The sequence below is a fragment of the Xyrauchen texanus genome, chromosome 35 (assembly GCF_025860055.1).
Source record: "Xyrauchen texanus isolate HMW12.3.18 chromosome 35, RBS_HiC_50CHRs, whole genome shotgun sequence".
Taxonomy (NCBI): Eukaryota; Metazoa; Chordata; class Actinopteri; order Cypriniformes; family Catostomidae; genus Xyrauchen; species Xyrauchen texanus.
The window spans coordinates 37,661,523-37,682,521 of record NC_068310.1 but is presented as its reverse complement, the minus strand read 5'-3'; the positions used below and the strand labels follow the sequence as shown (position 1 = coordinate 37,682,521).

The following is a 20,999-nucleotide window of genomic DNA, read 5'->3' as shown; positions in this document are numbered from 1 at the left end:
AGAAAATTTCTCACTAGTTCAATGCTTTGCAAAGGCTTTGTGAAACGGTTCGAATGAATCAATACAAATTTCAAAAAGTTTATTGGTTAAATCTTGAAATCTGGCACTGCGGCCACGATGATATTGATGCCTCTCTCTATGGAAGAATAAGTGCCTGAATGTACCAGTGTTCTGTCGAAGTCTGTTCCTCCTATGTTTAATGTTTAGCAGCACTATGGAGAACATTAACCAAAGGTAAAACATATGGGGAACAGACTTCGACAGAACACCGCACCACTTCGAGCAGTGGTATTACCGTAAACTCAAGATTCTTTCGCGGGTCAATCGCGGGCCAGTAAAAACTACATTTTCCCATCAGCACAATGATTTATGCTCGACTGCGCAGTGACGCAAACATATCAGTGTGCGCAGCGCGTGCGCAGTGAGGTGCAAGGGGGGCGGATCGTCGAGTGTTTATGCGCGTAATGGCGGCGGACAGGCTGTGATGAGCCACGGCGGAAAAAACACTTTCAGCGATCCAGCCATCGGTACATCTCCACACCGGCCGCACAGAAGAGCACGAAAATGCAGATCACGTTGAAAACCCTCCAGCAGCAGACGTTTAAAATCGACATCGACGCGGAGGAGACGGTGAGAGACGAGCGCGCTGCTAGTGGCTAACGGCTAACACATTACTCACAGTCCGTAAAACACACAAAACACAATTTACTCTCATCAAAACATACACAAATATGTCATACTGCGCTTTATATGATCATATCGACGCATTTCCGGTGGTGTGTGCCGCTGTTTGTTATACTCCGTAAACCGTGTTAGCTTTAGCATGTTAGCTGCTCACAAAGTTGAGTTTTTATATTTTACCAAAGTTGCAACAAAGTGTCTAAATTAAATATAAAACCACTGTAGGTACTCTAAAAAATCTAAATAAACTTTAAACGTCAGTATGTAATTTAACGCTGCCAAGTTGACAATTATTGGGTAAATTCTGCTTATTTAGCATGTCATGGTATGTTATTAAAGTTCTAGAGTAAATGTGCAGTTATACAGATGAATTGGTGATATGATTGCTTTTCATTGAGTTTTCTGTGTCTTTAATAAACAGATTTACTTTAGAGGCTTGATAGGTACTTCCCAAACACATTCCCCAACCAGTAGTTTGTGTTTTGTTCATCTAATTTGATTGGCCTTTCAAGAGGTGTCACAAACGTTCAAACTGCAATTATTGAACTTTTGTGGATGGAATGTCTGTATAATGGTTTCTCAGATTGCTTTACATAAAAGTGTAGTTCTTGTACTGACTGTCATGTGGAACTGTACTATTCAAATAGAGGTCGACCGATAGTGGATTAGTGGGAAATGCCGATAACCGATTAATTGGCTGATAGTTTTTAATACTGATTTATAGAATGTCAAAAAAAATTATAAATGTTTACTTCCTATGACGGGTACAGACAAAGAGTCCTAAATGAATCAAATCTAAGATGCATTTTATTGTTCATCCCAAATTCTCAAAATAACCAGAAAAAAAATTAAGATTGGGTTCATAATGCACGACTTTTGTATAAACAAGCCCGAAACACACCAGTGACTCTTATTTTGAAATTACAAAATGATGAAAAAACTATCTGTAGCAATCATCAATGTTTTTGCCAATAACGATTGTTCCAAAAAGCACTATTGGCACCAATTAATTGGTAAAACCGATATATCGGTCGACCTCTAATTCTGAACGCAGTGATTGGTTTTGCTGGTTTGTTGGTCTCTGTTATCCGGTAAATAAGTAGCGTTTTCTAAACGCCGTTGCATCTCATGTTAGTGGATGAGGGAGGATTGTTTTGTGTGAGTAATTCTGGAGATTTTCAGATGTGTCATCTATATAATGTTTCATTTTAATATCTGTGGCACAATGACACATTTGTGCAGTATGAATAGACACGGCCTGCCCATTTAAATACCAAACTACAACAACAACACAGTTGTGGGTCAAAGGTCAGCCAGACCTTTAGGAAGTAAGACACAGGATTTATTTAGTCCACGTATCACCTGTTCTTTGCTGGTTTGTCACAGTTTATCTTTATGGACCCGTTGCACTTTTGCAACATCTTATTCTTATAAATAGGGTTTATTCGGACAGGCAGCAGAAGTCTAGTTTGAAACACGTGTGTCAAGTTTGTAGAAATGTCATTTCTGTGGCCGTATTCATTATACATTTCTTTTTATTTACAGGAATTGATTTAATGATGTAATGTCTTGATGTTACCAGCAAAGGCTATCTTTGTTCCTTGGATACATGAGTGTAGTTTTTTTTAGTTAGTTTTCTCACGGATTCTCTATTTGACATGAACAGAATTTGCCTTTTCATAGAAATGTCAATTAATATATTGATATTTAATGATATGACAAGTTTTTTTCTAAGGGTCTAAATGGGTCCTCTGTGTTTCTTTTATGTATTTTTGGTCATATGACAACAGAACGGCTATCTTCATGTTGGTTGCACCACGTGACTGTTTTGCTGTGCAAACGTTTTTCAAATATTAATATTTTGACGCAAAATTGCTTCATTTTTTTTTTAAGAAATAATGATTATTATGCACTACTCATGCCAACATCAAGAAACCTGTTTTATTAGTTTTTAACAAATTGTGTTTTCGGTTTTATTGTGTATTTTAACGTTTAATACAATTTTATCACAATAAAAAAAAAACTTTAATCAACATTTTCTTTTCTACAGAACATTGCGATTATATTTTTATTAAATTAAGTATTTCTTTAAGATCGGGATGGGCACGAGTATGCAGGTACTCGGAAGTGACCGCGATGATCGATCATGAAAACGATGATCGAAAATGAAAATGCTTGACATAACTTTTACTGAATTAGAAATTAAGTGACAACTACCTGACAACTATATACTACGTAACAAAGAGGAAGATAGATTACGTTGTTAATTTCAGCGGTAACTTGATTGTCAACATCTCATAGCAACCAATCTGATAAACGATGCTGCAATGCTAACATGTTTACGATAATCAAAAGAAAGTGTAATCCACTGCGTTTGTACGTCTGTCTCTGCACATGGTTGCTAAACCGGTTTTATTGTTATATGATGTAGAAACGTTTGACTCATTAATGTATATTGAATAAAAGTGAAGGTTTATCATTGACTGTAAATCTTCCTCAGTGTCGACATGTTTGCGTGACACCTGCATCTCAGAGCTAAAGACTTCCGCACAAGTTGTATGTCCAACATAAAGTGCCGTTCAATTGCAGTTTTCCCAATGTAAAGATTCAAATACCAAGTTAAATGTGAGAAAGCATAAATCATCACCGCAACAAACTCCGAGTGTAGCGTGACTTTGTCTGTTCCAGAGATGGCGCTCTACACTCTGGAGTTTACCCTACGTAGCGGAAGGGGCGGAGTTATCTGGGCCTGACAAAACTCAGTCATAATTAACGGTGAATGCGGCAACTTACAAGTGTGATTTGAATGCTTTACCGTCACCCCACGCTGTGTGAAAATGTACATTATTTGAGGTATAATATGTCATATGTTGAACTGAGGTTGTCTAACGCGCTATAGCGAGTGTCAACACATTGAATGCATTTGAAACGTCATTTCCGACAGCTGAAAAACATGCTTTCTGACGCATTATTGTTCCACTTGAAACTACAATTTGAAAATGAATATACAAGATGGCTGAGTGTAAGTGTACAGTGCATAGTGCGTCATTTGTGTGGTGGCGTAGTGGGCTAAAGCACATCACTGGTAATCAGAAGGTTGCTGGTTTGATCCCCACAGTCACCACCATTGTGTCCTTGAGTAAGACACTTAACTCCAGGTTGCTCCGGGGGGATTGTCCCTGTAATAAGTGCACTGTATAATACATTGGTACTCAGAAGGTTGCTGGTTTGATCCCCACAGTCACCACCATTGTGTCCTTGAGTAAGACACTTAACTCCAGGTTGCTCCGGGGGGATTGTCCCTGTAATAAGTGCACTGTAAGTCACTTTGGATAAAAGCGTCTGCCAAATGTGTAAATGTAAATTTGGGCTGCTCACTTTGAAGTGCGCAGCACATCCAGACTTTTTATTAACTGTTAATTTAATCCTCACTTGGACATCACTCTTCTATCTATTTATTTTGTGATTGATTGTGCATTCAAACATCAATTATATCCCAAATATATACGATTCTGCGACATTCAGCATTTTATAGTTAATTCAGTTTTTATGATTGTGTTCTGCGATACCATATAAATCATATGAACCTGCCAAAATTAGTTTTTCTTCCAAGAACTTCAGCTTGTAATGTCTCCCGATGGTTACACCACATTACGTGTTTGATTTGATGACACAAAACATCGATGACCCGTATCCGACTCGCGTTCTTATATTTATTGTAGCTTTAACAGCAAAACGCTTTGTCATCAGAGTTTCACAAACCTACTCCAAAGCACGTGCATGTGTTGTGTGAAGTCAGACGTTTGGCAGTGTTGAAGTCAAAATAGTTTTTCCGTCGTCTGTTAAGCAACACAAGTAGCACGTCATATACACACATGTGGCGTTCACTACACCTCAGGACATCGTGCTGGATCAAACAAGAGCCTGTGATCTGAGTGCTTCTGTGTTTTCTCACTCTTGATTGAACTTTGATTTGTTTTCTATCTTACTGTTGTCTGTGTTTCACAGGTAAAAGCTTTAAAAGAAAAAATAGAGAATGAAAAGGGCAAGGAGGGCTTTCCAGTGGCTGGACAGAAGTTGATATATGCAGGTACGTCACGCTGGTTTAATATGCATTTGTGCTGTGATTATATGGCCGTGTTTGTGGAGCACTCTGGGAAATCTCACCTCACGAGGTTCTCGTCATAGTTATGCAGAAAATGCATTTACTGCGTGTCGTCATTTCACTGCATGTGATGTTGATGAATGACAGACAGCTGTGAGCGCTGCAGGCTGATGAATTACTTGTCATTTATTTTAAGTATTTTTCCCCCATAGGCAAAATCCTGAACGATGACACGGCGCTCAAGGAGTATAAGATCGAGGAAAAGAACTTTGTGGTGGTTATGGTAGCAAAGGTGAGACATTATCAGTTTTATCAACGTGTGTGCGTGATTGGTGTTCAGTCATGGAAAGAGTGACTTGTTTTACTCCTCTTGATCTCAAGATTTTAGTCTCGCATAATGCAACTGAAGAAGATATTTAGCAAAACGTGAAGGGGGCATCTTCCCAAATGTATATAGTATTCTTATGACTTCATGCTATATGGTTTGCAAGACCTGATCTTATCATTATTTCCATGCACAGTTTCCAACTACAAAACATATAAACTTGAATGCTTATTGGATCCTATCATTTTCAGGTGGTATGTATTTGGTGGGGTAGTGGGCTAAAGCACATAACTGGTAATCAGGAGGTTGCTGGTTTGATCCCCACAGTCACCACCATTGTGTCCTTGAGTAAGACACTTAACTCCAGGTTGCTCCGGGGGGATTGTCCCTGTAATAAGTGCACTGTAAGTCACTTTGGATAAAAGCGTCTGTCAAATGCATTAATGTAAATGTATTTGTGTAATGTGGGAGGGTGTGGCGATATGTGACCTTATATCAAAGTGTGCATAATTATTAGGCAGCTTCATTACCTCTGGTAAAATGGGCCAAAAAGAGACTTAACTGACACTGAAAAGTCAAATATTGTAAAATGCCTTTCAGACAGATGCAACACTCTTGAAATATCTATTGAGGCGTGACCACCGGACAATCACGTGTTTCCTTGCGAATAGTCAACTGGAGAAGAAAAGGCGCAAATTAACTGCAAAAGACTTAAGAAGAATTAAACGTGAAGCTACCAGGAACCCATTATCCTCCAATGCCACCATATTCCAGAACTGTAACCTACCTGGAGTGCCCAGAAGTACAAGATGCCAAGTGCTCAGAGACATGGGCACGGTCAAGAAGCCTGAAACACGACCACCGCTGAATATATTCATGACATGACATTTACATTTTCAAAGGTTTTATGGACTGATGAATTGAGTGACCCTTGATGGACCAGACGGACGGGCCCGTGGCTGGATCACTAACGGGCACAGGGCACTACTTCAAGGCAGGTGCCAGCAAGGTGGCGGAGGGGTATTGGTATGGGCTGCTATCATTAAGGATGAGGAAGTTGGACCTTTTCGAGTTGAAGATGGACTGAAACTCAACTCTCAAACCAGTTTCTGGAAAGTAATTTCTTCAAGAAGTGGTACAGGAAGAAGTCCTCCACATTCAAGATGGCCATGATCTTTATGCAGGACAATCCATCACATGCATCCACATACTCCAGCAAGGGCCTCAAAGATGCCAGAATAATGACTTGACCCCTTCCTCACCTAATGGCAAATATTCCTTGTAATTGCGGGTTCATACACGCAGAGTTGCCCACCTACTCGATTTCTGTGGAGGTGATAAAATGCAAGAAACAGAATCTAAAAATCTTCCTTCATGAGATGGGCTTGTGGTTTAATCAGAGAGCTTTAAAATAATGTGGGACAAAGTTAAGGCAGAAATGGGGCTGTCATGATTAGGAAATTTGGCTGCCGATTAATTGTCAAATCATTGCAATTTATGACGATTGTCTCTTTAAAGCTGCGTTCACACTGACAGCTACGTTGTCGCTGCACGTCGCCAGTGGTTAGGTCGCTAGTGGTGTGTGTGGAGAGTCTAAACAGCACTTTCTTTACTATTAATATTATTATTAAAATATTAGGATCATGTGAGCCGTACATTCTCTCGTATTGGCTGTCGCTCTTTGCATAATGTTAAACATTTCTCAACTTTGTCACATCGCTGGACACGCCCACATCCGGTCGCCATCTCTCGTGTTGGCGGAAGTCGTCCTCTCATTGAAAATGAACGAGATGAGGTCGTTTTGTCACTGCAAGTCACTGGCAGTGTGAACGCAGCTTAAGGGTTTTCATGATTAATTATCATATAAATTGATGTGTGCTTCATACACCTGAAGTCATTTTGACATATTTAACTTAAAATATAAGATATAAAATATCCCCCCGGAGTAACCTGGAGTTAAGTGCCTTACTCAAGAACACAATGGTGGTGACTGTGGGGATCAAACCAGCAACCTTCTGTTTACCAATGTATTATACCGAGTACTTATTACAGGGACAATCCCCCCGGAGTAACCTGGAGTTAAGTGTCTTACTCAAGGACACAATGGTGGTGGCTGTGGGGACCAAACCAGCAACCTTCTGATTACAAGTGATGTGCTTTAGACCACCACTACTCTACTGTTACTATAGTAACACCATGGTTCTTTTTTTGCATGCAAAACCATTTAGGGGCTATATAAGGGGCTCTGTACTCATGGGGATCAAACCAGCAACCTTCTGATTACCAGTGATGTGCTTTAGCCCACTACGCCACCACTCTCAATATATGATTTCCTTTAAGATCTAATGAAACAATGTTTTAAATATCAGCATATGTTGGGTCGGATTTCATTCTCACAACAAGTGAATCGATCCGGAGTGTGTTTGCGATCGGACCGGGTCAAGAGAGAAAACGCACTAGGGTCCGAAACAAATGTTCCAAACGAGACAGGTGTGAAAACGGCCCTAATGAGCTGAACAGAAAAGTTTGATTTGCCATTAATTCGTTCACTTGTAGAATAGACATCAAAATAATAAAGGATGCATATTCTATATTTTCCCCCAAAGCCCTCTCGTAATGTTAGTCAATGTTTCTTGCACCAAAACCTTCTCTTTAGTTTTCTACCCTCTCACTGCCCCTTACAATTAAGAGGGCTGTTGTGATTGGCTGACCTCCGCATGCTGCCGTACTTCCATTAGTATGTTAATCTGAAAGGGTTGTTTAGATTAAACCATTAAGTATCTAATAACAATGTGTACTTAAAATGGTTCTGTTGATATTAATTTGTTAGTAATGTGGTTGTGTCTCTCGCAGCCTAAAGCAGCCCCTGCATCTTCCCCCTCATCTGCTGCCACGGCAACCAGCGCCGCTTCCAGCACTACGGTCACCACGAGCCCCTCCTCCGCCCCGGCCGCTGAGACCCCCTCTGAGACCGCCCCGAAAGAAGACAAACCTGACGAGGAGACGCCAGCCAGCGACGCCGTGCCCTCTACACCTGCCAGGTGAACACACACATTCAGATCTGATCAGCTTCTGTTTTATCTGAAACCGTGTGTCTCGATGCCGACCCATTTTTGAATCTCAGAGGAACATACTAGGACATCATTTTGAACATAATAGGGTCAAAATTAAAATGAAGGATATTTCAGATGGGGCTCCAGCAGATAATTTATATGATTTTTTCTTCTTCGTTTGAATCTTTTTCAGTTCTGTTTCTGCGTCAAATGCAAACATATTTGATGAGGCGACGGCTGCGCTGGGTAAATCTACACACACACACACACCTCTGCTGCTCACAATCTCCACATAAACCATCACTTGTTTTTGGGAAATACCCTGTTCTTGCACATTTACAGAAGTTCCTTCAGAACACCTTCAAAACTGAAGACATGTCTTAAAAATGCGATGAGCCAGAGCTGGTACGAGACATGCCCTCTGATTGGACCATTTCTGTGATGTCATGGTGAATATTCTGTCTGTTGATTGTGTGTTCAGTGACGGGGCAGTCGTATGAGAACATGGTGACGGAGATGATGCTGATGGGATACGAGAGAGAGAAAGTGGTGGCAGCACTGAGAGCCAGTTTCAACAATCCTGACCGCGCCGTCGAGTACCTGCTCACGGTGAAACCATCAAATCAGCTCATCGTTTAGTTTACGTCTATAACGCGTTTCCTTTTTTAAATTGGCTGATTGTAACTTACGTTTATTTGGCACTTTGGATTGATTTGTTGTTTCACTGCATATGCAGCGTAATTATGTTGTTGTCATGGATAGTTCTCGATGGTAACGTGTGTGTGTGTTTCAGGGCATACCCGCAGAGGGAGAGGGCAGTGTAGGGGGTGCTGATCCAGTGGCTCCTGCAGGTGGCACTCCCGCTGTATCCACAGGCCTCTCTTCCACGTCCATTACCACCCCATCACAGCCCAGCACAGGATCAGGAGGTGCGACCCTTCAAAACTCTCATTAAGTATCTTTCACAGATTTGATGTGATGAACATCTCAGTGACTAGTTCGTCCTCTGTCGTCATTGTAGCAGTCTGGGAACTTGTAAACACAACTTTTCTGTTTCCTTGCTTTGAAGTTGTGTAAAGCCAGTTATATCGGAGCTGTTTCTCTTTATGCATCAGACTGTCCATAAAGAGTCTGTAGTTATACCATCAGAGGATGAGAGTAAGCTTCTCCATCTTGTGTGTGTGCGTGCGTGCAGTGAATCCTCTGGAGTTCTTGAGGAACCAGCCGCAGTTCCTTCAGATGAGACAGATCATCCAGCAGAACCCGTCTCTCCTCCCAGCTCTACTACAACAGATCGGCAGAGAGAACCCTCAGCTCCTGCAGGTACACACATGCACCAACTCCTCTGAATTTCAAAGTATACTTTGGTTGTCCATGTTGCTGATCACTCCATTTTGTCATTAGCGCAGTCCCGGATTTTCTCGACTGTGCATCGCCAGCGCCTGCTGTTGACTATTAAATTATAGTCAACATCTGTTGACTATCTCATGTTTCCTCTCTCAGCAAATCAGCAGCCATCAGGAGCAGTTCATCCAGATGCTCAATGAGCCCATCCAGGAGGCGGGGCAAGGTGGAGGGGGTGTGGGTGTGGCTGAGGCAGGAGGCGGGCACATGAACTACATCCAGGTCACACCCCAGGAGAAAGAAGCCATTGAGAGGGTAAAGCCCTTGAATTCTAAAGATTGTTTTTCATATTCTGTCGGTGACTTAAAACCAGACAGCATTTGTGATATACTGTATTTTTATGTCAATGCCGATTATTTTTAAGTGTTATAACAACAAAATCTTTAGATTGCAACAATAAAAGCATAAGAATCATGAATATTTTAACATTCTATAATGTTAGGGTTGGGCTGAGTATCTCAGCGAGTATTGATGCTGACTGTCACACCTGGAGTCGCGAGTTTGAATCCAGGGCGTGCTGAGTGACTCCAGTCAGGTCTCCTTAGCAACCAAATTGGCTTGGTTGCTAGGGAGGGTAGAGCCACATGGGGTAACCAAATTGGCCCAGTTGCCTGGGAGGGTAGAGTCACATGGGGTAAGCAAATTGGCCCAGTTGCTAGGGAGGGTAGAGTCACATGGGGTAAGCAAATTGGCCCAGTTGCTAGGGAGGGTAGAGTCACATGGGGTAACCTCCTCGTGGTGGTGATTAGTGGTTCTCTCAATGGGGCGTGTGGTGAGTTGTGTGTGGATCGTGGAGAGTAGCATGAGTCTCCACATGCTGCGAGTCTCCGCGGTGTCATGCACAACGAGTCACGTGATCAGATGCGCCGATTGATGGTCTCAGACGTGGAGGCAACTGAGACTCGTCCTCCACCACCCGGATTGAGGCGAGTAACCGCACCACCACGAGGACCTACTAAGTAGCGGGAATTGGGCGTTCCAATATTGGGGAGAAAAGGCGAAAAAAAAAAAAGCATTCTATAATTTTAATTACAACAAAGTTTGTAAAAAATAGTTGTATTGTTTGCATAAATGCCTCAACGTTTTGTTACTTTACCTGTCAACGCCATTGTTTGCTGTTGAATGCACTGTGTTGGTTTATTAGTAGACCCGATATTAAATAGTTTATAATGGATTGAGTGAAAAGTGTAATTGACAGTCTCTAAAAGTCACATCTCATAAAACTTCTAGTGTAACAAATTCATTTTTATGATCTTTTAATTAAGTGAGACAGACACCGATGGAGGATCAGTGTTTTGGCAAATGATCAAAGGTGCTCAAGTATTTTCCCTAAACGGACAGCAGGAGTGTTTCTGTTTACCAAACCTCTCCATGTTTCCTGTGTTTCTCCCTCAGCTAAAAGCCCTGGGATTCCCAGAAGGACTCGTTATACAGGCCTACTTTGCTTGTGAGAAGAATGAGAATTTGGCTGCAAACTTCCTTTTACAACAGAACTTTGATGATGATTAAGGGTGGAATGGGCATCCTTATCTTTTTTCTCCTCTTATGTTTATTTTTCTTTTGATTGATCATTTTGGAAAAGAAATAAATCTATACAAATACACACAAACACACAGAGGCTGTCTAAATTGTACACACTGGATGTCATGAGCACGTCTGTTTGGAGATGAAGACATCAATCGTTCATCTCCAGCAATCAGTAAAAGCCTCTTTGCTTCATCTAACATTTGCCTGTGTGTTACCTGATTATTTTACATTTGTTTGTTTTTTTACAACCAATAAAGAGCATATTTTCTCTCCATTGTTAGAATGCTAGCATGTTAAATGAGCTGATGAAGTTTGTGTTTCATGAATTTGGAACCAGGATTGATTCTGACATTTGGTTTAATCACATTATATAGCCTATATATCTCTTGAGTTGACCGTTACTAGGGATCCCAAATACATCAACTGCAGTTTTAAATGACAGTAAAGATTTTGAAACAATCAAAGTAAGAGTTTGTTAGGTTTGTTCTCTCTGCTCTAACTGGTGAGGCATGAATCCTGATGGGTGATACTGACACACGCAACCCATCAACAGGTTAAGAACCATTAAAAGCATGTATGATTTACATAGGGTGGAATAGTGTTTTTGACAATATCACTATTTTGTAATTTTTACAGGGAAATAAACTTCAATGTAAATACACAACCAATTAACCAAGTGCAATGAACAAGTGCTTGAAATCATATTAGGTTGAAGGTGTATTCACACCTTAAGTAGCCAAACAAAGAGCTAACATTTTTAAACAATACTTGAGTTCAGGATAAAGTTATGATCAGTAATGGATACAAAGTGCCTTGAGATTTGTCAGCATACTCTAACAAAAAGTACTGCTGCACCATAGAAGTCGATTTGTTTTCTGTCAAATGTATTTTATTATTATTTATTTAGCTTTTCCTCGGCTGAGCAGCGCGCGCACGCTGTGACTTGAGGAAAAAAAGGCGCGAATTTCTGAGGCGAGACACTTCTCGAGCAGTATATTATAACTTGATGTTTTAAGAAAATAAAATTCTACAGATACACATCAAGATGGACTTTAACCACAGGTAAGTCTTACAGGAGAAACGAAACTAGTTATATATTTTTAAACGTGGTTAGTCGTGTTCCCCGGCATTCGCGTGAGCGTTTAACGGTTAATGATTCAAAATACAATTTAACGTGAAGTGGATTTAAACCGCTATTCATGTTGAAATTAGTTTACAGTACTGTAAAATACAGGTTTTGCTGATCCGCTTAAACAATGTTTCTTATACGCATTCGTTGTTTTCTTGGAATTAAAAGTAAACCAATAAATCATAATTATTATTTTTTATCTTTAGTTACTTGATTTCATATATGTGAATGCTCGTCATCAAGATAATAAAATGAAATGGTTTGACTTTTTGGTTTACAGATTTATTAAACATATTTTAATTTGTTTAAAAAAAAAAAAAAACTTGTCCCCTTTATAACTTTGTTATTTGTGTTTATTTATTTTTAGCCATTTTTTTTCTCCTCTAGTCAAGCATTAAGTTGAAGTCATTCAAACAATTTTTTTTAATCAATGCACATACTTTATATAAACAAACTGTCCAGTTTGTGCATGAAACAAGTCATTTTCCAACAGTTGTTCACAGACCGAATGTGTCACTTTTAATTGACTATCACAATTCCAGTGGGTCAGAAGTATCTGCCTTTAAGCAGCTTGGAAAATTCCAGAAAATCATGTCAAGCCATTAGCATATTAGCTTCTGATAGGAGTACTGAATTGGAGGTGTACCTGTGGATTTATTTTAAGGCCTACCTTTAAACTCAGTGCCTCTTTGATTGACATCATGGGAATATTAATAGTAAGCAGAAGACCTCAGAAAAACATTTGTAGACCTCCACAAGTCTGATTCATCCTTGGGAGCAATTTCCAAACACCTGAAGGTGCCACGTTCATCAGTACAAACAATAGTACACAAGTATAAACACCATGTGACCACACAGTCATCACACCGCTCAGGAAGGAGACGCATTCTGTCTCCTAGAGATGAACGTAGTTTGTGTGAAAAGTGCAAATCAATCCCAGAACAACAGCAAAGGACCTTGTGAAGATGCTGGAGGAAACAGGTGGACGAGTATCTAGATCCACAGCAAAACCAGTCCTATATGGACATCACCTGAAAGGCTCAGCAAGGAAGAAAATAGATGGCATCACAAAGAATGGAAAATTCTGTGGATATATTGAAGCAACATCTCAATCAATTTATTATTTATAGAGCACTATTAAAAACAACAACCATTGACCAATGTGCTGTACAATAAAACAATAACCATCAGATACAATCAGCACAAAGTCGCACATAATACAAAAACAGAGCAAATACAGTGAAGCATCACGTCATAAATATTAGGCCAAATCAAATAAAAATGTTTTTAGTTTAGATTTAAAAATAGGCATTGGGGGCAGTTCTAATTTGACTTCGTAGGCTGTTCCAAAATTTGTGAGCTGCTGCTGCAAATGCCCGATTGCCCCTAGACTTTAACTAACAACCTGGTTAACTTGTCTATCAAGTTTTATTGGACTGTCCAAAAGGACTCTTGATGTTAGAAGAAGCAAATACTACAATCTCTGTTTTACACTCATTTAAACGTATTTATTTTTTTAAAGACATCCATGCTTTAACATCCACTAAGCTACCAAGGTGTCTAAACGGCTCTTTTTACTCAATGGAAGATACATTTGTGTGTCGTCAGCATAAGCGTGGTTTGATATGTCATGTTTATTAAAAATAGAACCAAGTGGTAGCACATAGAGTGAGAACAGTATGGGACCCTAGAGTAGAACCTTGCGGGACCCCGCAAGTCAAAGGAACAGACTCAGAGGAGAATTGGCCTATATTGACTGAAAAACTCCTGTTTGTAAGGAAGGATTGGACCAGACATCTCAAGACATCAGACAGGAAGTTAAAGCTCGTCACAAATGGGTCTTCCAAATGGACAATGACCCCAAGCACACCTCCAGAGTTGTGACAAATGGCTTAAGGACAACAAAGTCAAGATATTGGAGCGGCATAACAAAGTCATGACCTCAATCTGAACTGCAAAAGCGTGCGTGATTAAGGAGTCCTACAAACCAGTTACACCAGTTCTGTCTGGAGGAATGGGACATTTGACCCAAGTTACACAATTTAAAGGCAATAATACAAATAAATCATTCTCTCTGCTATTATTCTGACATTTCACATTCATAAAATAAAGTCGTGATCCGAACTGACCAAACACAGGGAATGTTTTCAACAATTATATGTCAGGAATTGTGAGAAAATTTGTTTAAATGTATTTGGCTAATGTGTATGTAAACCTCTGACTTTAACTGTGTGTGTATATATATATATAATTGAAATGTATTGATTTAGTCTTATGGTGTATGTCTTGTGACACTATTGACAGCAACTTAGATTTTTTTTTAATTTGTCACTGGTTTTAAGACACTTGCTTCATTCGTGAAACAAAATTAAATCATAAATAATAATATAATGAATAACATTTTTGTGAATATGTTAAAAACAAAATGTACCCTTCGGCTTTTAAGGATGAAAAAAAAAAAAAGAACTGACCCAAAATTAATATTCCAATATTTTTTAAGTCGTAAAGGTTTTTTTTGTTTGTTTTTGAGAATTAACCAACCATTTAAATGACTATTTTTCTTAGATGAAATGTTCCCCGTCAACAGCCTTTATCCTGTAAGGTCGATGATATCCTCCAGAGGTCGCTGTTGACCGCAGTTACTAACAAGCAGGTTGACGCGTGTTGTTTAGAGCGACTCGCCTCAACAACGTTACTCAACCAATGGCGTGAGATGGGGGCGGGACTAACAACAGCAGACGAGGGGCGTGTTCGGAAAGCTGTTTTGAAAACATTGTTTATTTTTGCAATTCCATTCGGTGGCGCCAGTGTCTCAGAAATCACTTCAGCTTTAAGTAAAACATTGTATAATAATATATAATAATATAACTCATATTTTTGTTTGCTGTAGAAGTACATAAGTAACATCTTAAAATATTTTATTTTACAAATGACCTTTAGATAAATTGTTAATAATAATAATAATAATAATAATAATAATAAAAAAACAATATTTTCTAAAATTACTTTGTGGTAATTATATTCTTGGCCAGTTTTAATGAAATTAATTCCTGGTTTTATATATATATATAAGTTACAAAACACAAGACAGTGTCATCAGCTCCCACTGATAAAGTAGAAGTTATTATATCTTCACTTTTGTAATTTTATATTCTTATGAAAGGTAAAGAGTGGCTCTTAACAAATTAAACGGCACACCAGTGACTGTTTAACGAGCACATTTGGCATCTCTTACTGTAAAATAAAAACCACGCCACTTTAATGCACAGCTCGTTGTTGATGTCTCTCTGCCAAGCAGACAGACAGATTGCAAAGTTCATTAGTCTGTTGTTCTCTCATACAAGAGGAACTCCATGTTTTTGGTGGGGTAGTAAAGTCTCATTTGTGTTTGCATGGTTGAAGTAATTCAGTTTTAAAAGAGTTTTATTCCTATTGCTCCATTAAGTTATAGTCATAAATGTCATAGATCAGCTGTTAAACTAGTGGTAAAAGCTGAGCGTTATAATTCGTTTTTCCTTTGATTTATTTGTATAAAACTACAAATAAATGATTCTTAAATTCTTCAACGTGGTCTGGGACAGTCGTATATTCAAGCACTTAATACATTTAGGGAAAGTAAAATTCAGACTGACACCAATTCATATAAGAGGAATGAATAAGATGAATAATTTAGTCAGTAATCGCCACCTGCTGCTTGACAGAACGGTAATTAACCACTTAAAATGGGAAGGCTGGAAAAACCTGATTGTGTTTGAATGCACCACAATCCGTGCAAACGTTTCGACATGTTGCAAATCATGCAGGCGAGAAGAACAACTGTTGGAATGACACGTTATTCAGGAGACGCTCAAATCTCAAATACATTTTATTTGATGGTTTACACTGGATTGCATTAATAAAATACAAAAACATGAATGAAAGGAGTATTTACAAATGTACAAAATGTAAGATTATATTACATTAATCTGACTATAAACAAAAACATTGTTCAGAGTCGTTTGTTGGTTTCTTATATAAAAATATGAGTGTTTTACATATCAAAATTATTGCAACCACAGTGCAGTTTAGATTGCCATCACCAAAGAGAGGTCATGTGGTCGCCCCGTCCCGTGTGAGGTTTACAACCACAAAGACTTACAGGCTTTTATTAAAATCCACTTTTATCTTTGGTACATTACTGAAAACACCTGACTATACTCCACACCACACTTATAAATTACTCTGTACCTGAAATTAATGACTTTAGATTGAGATGGATCAGTGTTTGAGAGGTGAGTGATGGAATGTAGGTCGATTTAAGGCCACGGTTGTTCTGTTTTAATACACATGTTCTCGTAATTGTTCCATATATCCCTGATATTCATATATTTCCAGTCTTTAGTTTGGCACTCGGCATCACCAAGTCTTGTCGGTAAGTAGATGCACGTTCCAGTAACATCCCAGTGTGCAGGACATGGACATGGCCTCTTGGATCACCGGCACGTTGGAAGACAACGTGACGTAACAGGTAAAAAGAAAAAACTGAAAAGTCCCAACCCTGAAGCTGTGGACGGCACAGGCGCTCTTTTTCGAAGGCAACGCTTGGGTCACTAGTCCACTAGTATCTTCTCTTTTGGCTCTTCCAAGTTTTGGTTATAGGTGCCGTTTCATGTGCAGTGCGAGGTGGTCGGACCGCGAGAAGGCTCTGTCGCATTTCTGGCACTGAAAGGGCCGATGCCCCGTGTGCTTCCTGTAGTGCCTCGTGAGCTCGTCGGAACGGGCAAATTTCCAGCCACATCCTTCCCAGTCACAGTGATACGGCTTTTCTCCTAAACACGCAAATACACACAACAGTTAGCGATTCACCCTGAGGTCCTAACAACAACAATTAAACACACTTTGGTCACATTAGAGAGAGCCGTTGAAGAGAGACAGACAACAGTTCAATTATTGCTCATCCTATTGTTTGCTGAATAGAAGCGGAAGTCAGGCTTGTGGTTTTATTTCAGCAGGGATCAGTATCAACCTGCTGTTTGAATAGTCGATAAACCACCTGCCAACTGTTCTCCCACTGCATCTCTCTTATAAGACTCAAGTCACACACACACACGACATGCTTGGCATTAGCAGTGTGCTAGGGCATGTTAGCGTCATGGAAAAAGAAGGCCCCCTCACTGACCTGTGTGGGTTCTGTGGTGGGCTTTGAGGTGCGAGCTCTTGGTGTAGGTTTTGCCACAGCCTGCGTAATCGCATGTGTGTGTGGCTATCCGCTTCCTCGGCCAGGTCCGTCGACCCCGCTTGGGCTTGGACTCTTCTGGCAAACACTCGGCTGGAGAAATCAGCTCTGCCGGAGAGTAAAGAACCGACCGTGAGGTCAGTAAGTCAGCCACAAATCTAAAGTCACTTTAAAGGAAAGATAACTCAAACAAAATGAAAAACATTATATATATGTGACTTATAAAGAATACCAGCTCTGTGCTGTGACTGACCTTGGTACTGCAGGGACTGTGCAGGAGGCTGCGGGAAGCCGGAATAACCTGGGGAGGGGTGGTATCCCTGGGCCAGGGGCAGTGGAGGGGGTCCTAGCGCCTGAGGATGCTCGTCCGGAGACAGAGAGGAAGTGGAAGAGCGGCTGGGCCCTATGGCTCCTCGCCCCGGTGGGAAACCGTGAGTGTCCAGCAGGGGTCTCTGACTCCCTGCGGGCCGTGAGTTCACCCCCAGGTGGATGTCCATGGGCCGGGCAATGGTGCAGGTGCTGGGACATTCCTGCTTTATTTTAACACACGAAAATGGCAGAGAGGAAGTGTCCGAGATGGAGCCTGCCATACTAACGCTAACCACTTGGCTATAGTCTGTCATGTCCATGGTGGTCTTCACCACAAATTTGCCGTGGAGGCTCGTGTGCTGGAGGTAAGCAGGGTCCAGCTCTGGCCTCATCAGTTCAGCGACAAAACCTCCAGAGGGAGATACGTCACTGATATCCGGGATGTTGTACAGCATATTGGTCTCTGGGCCCTGAGGAGAGGGCATCTGGTAGGTGTAGGACGTAGGGGAGGGGGGAAGAGTTCTGGAGCTGCTGGCCATGGAGGCCTGTTGCTGTTGCTGCTGCAGCATGCTGTTTGACAGGATGAAGTCATAGTCCAACAGATCCAGCTCCTCCGGCTCCATCTTGGCCATTGCTAAGGGGACGTCCAGGTCAGTGCCGGTCCCACCTGTAGGCATGCAGGGGCGTTTCAATTGAGACATCTCCTCCTTCCATCTCTTATACAGAACAAACACAGACATAGAGAGGAAAGGAAAAGGACAAGGTAAGTGTCAGACATGTCTATCAAATGATAGCTTAAATTAAAGGAGGCTTCATGCATGATACATATTTGAGTTCCTGTAGCTCAGCTGGTAAAGCATGGCACTAGCAATGCCAATGTCTTGCCTGCACAGAATGTGCACACGCAGATTTGAAATGCCCATCAATCACAAAGCGTTACACATTCTCCGCTCCTTGTGCATTTGTTTATTAAATATTTTTGGCAAATGTGTTTTTGCCATCAGCTATCAATAATTACCACTACACCTAAAGCACATAACTGGTAATCAGGAGGTTGCTGGTTCGATCCCCACAGTCACCACCATTGTGTCCTTGAGTAAGACACTTAACTCCAGGTTGCTCCGGGGGGATTGTCCCTGTAATAAGTGCACTGTAAGTCATACTTATTACAGGGACCTTGACAAAATGGGACCTTGTCCTAGTTATAATCTATACCAGAATTATTTTAAGATACCGTATAACTTCTGCAACTATTATTTATTTAAACATAGCATTGTTTTTGTGTTTCCAATTATGGTGAATGAAACAGAATTCACACTGACAAGAAGCTAAATATGTTTAATTTAATATCTGTACATGCACTGAACTGTTTGAGGTATTCCACAGCGCCATCCGACCGGTTCACGCCCGTGGCGCGGTAGTGCTGCTACAGGAGTCTCACTTGGTAGTACCGTGTGAATGTGCTCGTTAAACGGGACGAGAGGCGGATCGGTGTCCAGCACCTGTTTGATACTCACTAAACTGGTTCCAGGTCCCATCATGGCCTTGTGCTTCACATCAGCTCCGCTCGCAAAAGTGGATATCGAGGGCAAAAGCGTGCTGCTCAGTGCCATACTGTCAAACTCACTTGGTGGCTGCCTGCAATAAAAAAAACAATTTATATATATTTATATTCCTAGTCACGTTGGTCTGTGAAACTATAACTCCTTATTACGACACATCCAAAAAAGGTCCTAAAACTCTGAACCCTCCAAGTGCAAAACGCACCTCATGAGTGGGAAACACGTCCAGAACGCAAAAATTAAATCCTGTCTTTATTATAGTCTTTATTGCTGCTGGCGATCCGCAGCACCGACGGTCCGGTCCGAAGAGCGCCTCAAACGCGTCTCCGTGCCATGCCGATGAAAACGTGCATTGAAACCAGCACAGTGGATGAACCGGGTCGGTATCGTTGCGGAGACGCTCGGGGATTCCCTATGTGTCTCTTACTGCCTCGGCTGCCATTCGAGATCTGCGAGCTCTCCGGTGTCTGGACGGGAATGATTCGTCAGATGCGCGCAGGGATTTCCTCTCCTAGTACTTAAATCCCGGACACGCCTCTGTCGTTGCGCGGCAACCGGGGGGAAAAAAAGAGAGAGAAAACACACACACACACACACACGCAGTGACGTCATCGACGAGGGGGAAAAAAATCTGGCAGTGAGCCGATATTTTGTCTCAACACAAACATGTGCGTGTTAGCAACCGAGATCAACAGAGCCAAGTTAGAAAAGCTTTGGTGAATAATGACGATCTTGGGTTTTTTTTTTTTAAATGTATATCAAAGCCTCACATAGTGTAGTAGTGGTGGTTCAACACTCATCTAGTTTGCTTTTTCAGTAAATCTAGTAAACTAGACGCCTCGACGTGCGTGCGTGCGTGCGTGCGTGCCTGCGTGTGTGCGTGCGTGATGAGTCTGAACACTGTTGTGCTGCTCCCTCAGACATATGAGGTGTGTCTGTAGTTATTACTAATCATTTTATGCGATAATGCACAGGATAATAGCTGCCATAAGTGATTAGGATTTCTTTGGATGAAAAGCCTAACCATTCATTCATTCATTCATTCATTCATTGCCTGTCAGTTGTCCATGTTGAATGGGCTTTTTGTTACTTTTTGACAATTATTTTAAAATCCAAAATACAATAATCCTGTATTCTATCAAGCAATCTATAGTCAGCAGCTGCACTAAAGTTTAGTGTGGTGATATCTCCATGTAATTGTACGTGCACTTTTTGTTGGCTGAATTAAAGGGCAAATTTTGGAAGTTTGAGAGGAAAATAAATAAATATATATATATAATCTCCCTTTTTCTCCCCAATCTGGAACGCCCAATACCCAATGTGTTCTAAGTCCTTTTGGTGTTGTAGTGACTCGCCTCAATCCGGGAATCTCAGTTTCGTCTGAGACAGTCAATCCGCGCATCTTATCGCGTGACTTGTTGAGCGCGTTACCGTGGAGACGTAGCACACTTGGAGGCTTCACGCTATTCTCCGCAGTATCCACACACAACTCACCACACGCCCCACCGAGAGCGAGAACCACATTATAGCGACCACAAGGAGGTTACCCCATGTGACTCTACCCTCCCTAGCAACCGGCCCAATTTGGTTGCTAAGGAGACCTGACTGGAGTCACTCAGCACGCCCCACTGAGAGCGAGAACCACATTATAGCGACCACGAGGAGGTTACCCCATGTGACTCTACCCTC

General features: G+C 41.0%; 2 protein-coding genes across 2 annotated transcripts; one reads left to right on the top strand and one right to left on the bottom strand.

Annotated features, from left to right (window-relative positions):
* Window positions 1-418: 418 nt before the first annotated feature.
* Window positions 419-11,369, top strand: LOC127629167 (UV excision repair protein RAD23 homolog B-like). Its single transcript, XM_052106274.1, has 10 exons — window positions 419-630; window positions 4,690-4,771; window positions 4,999-5,078; window positions 7,965-8,152; window positions 8,358-8,410; window positions 8,646-8,773; window positions 8,958-9,093; window positions 9,360-9,487; window positions 9,668-9,823; window positions 10,964-11,369. Exons 1-10 carry the CDS (start codon window positions 565-567, stop codon window positions 11,075-11,077), a joined length of 1,131 nt encoding a protein of 376 aa, XP_051962234.1. The 5' UTR covers window positions 419-564; the 3' UTR covers window positions 11,078-11,369.
* Window positions 11,370-16,066: 4,697 nt separating this feature from the next.
* On the bottom strand, window positions 16,067-19,789 carry LOC127629164 (Krueppel-like factor 4). Its single transcript, XM_052106269.1, has 5 exons — window positions 19,516-19,789; window positions 19,266-19,386; window positions 17,693-18,464; window positions 17,383-17,547; window positions 16,067-17,032 (listed from the first exon to the last, which is right to left on the bottom strand). The coding sequence occupies exons 1-5, from the start codon at window positions 19,518-19,520 to the stop codon at window positions 16,857-16,859; spliced, it is 1,239 nt and encodes a 412-aa protein (XP_051962229.1). The 5' UTR covers window positions 19,521-19,789; the 3' UTR covers window positions 16,067-16,856.
* Window positions 19,790-20,999: the final 1,210 nt, after the last annotated feature.

Bases quoted from the DNA above. Each gene is read 5' to 3' on its own strand.
- LOC127629164 (XM_052106269.1), bottom strand. The intron at 18,465-19,265 runs GTGAGTATCAAA...GTTCTGTATAAG, and splicing joins TGGGACCTGGAACCAGTTTA to AGATGGAAGGAGGAGATGTC. The intron at 17,548-17,692 runs GTCAGTCACAGC...ACTCTCCGGCAG, and splicing joins ACAGTCCCTGCAGTACCAAG to AGCTGATTTCTCCAGCCGAG.
- LOC127629167 (XM_052106274.1), top strand. From the start codon at position 565: ATGCAGATCACGTTGAAAACCCTCCAGCAGCAGACGTTTAAAATCGAC. The intron at 4,772-4,998 runs GTACGTCACGCT...TTTCCCCCATAG, and splicing joins ACAGAAGTTGATATATGCAG to GCAAAATCCTGAACGATGAC. The intron at 5,079-7,964 runs GTGAGACATTAT...TGTCTCTCGCAG, and splicing joins TGGTGGTTATGGTAGCAAAG to CCTAAAGCAGCCCCTGCATC.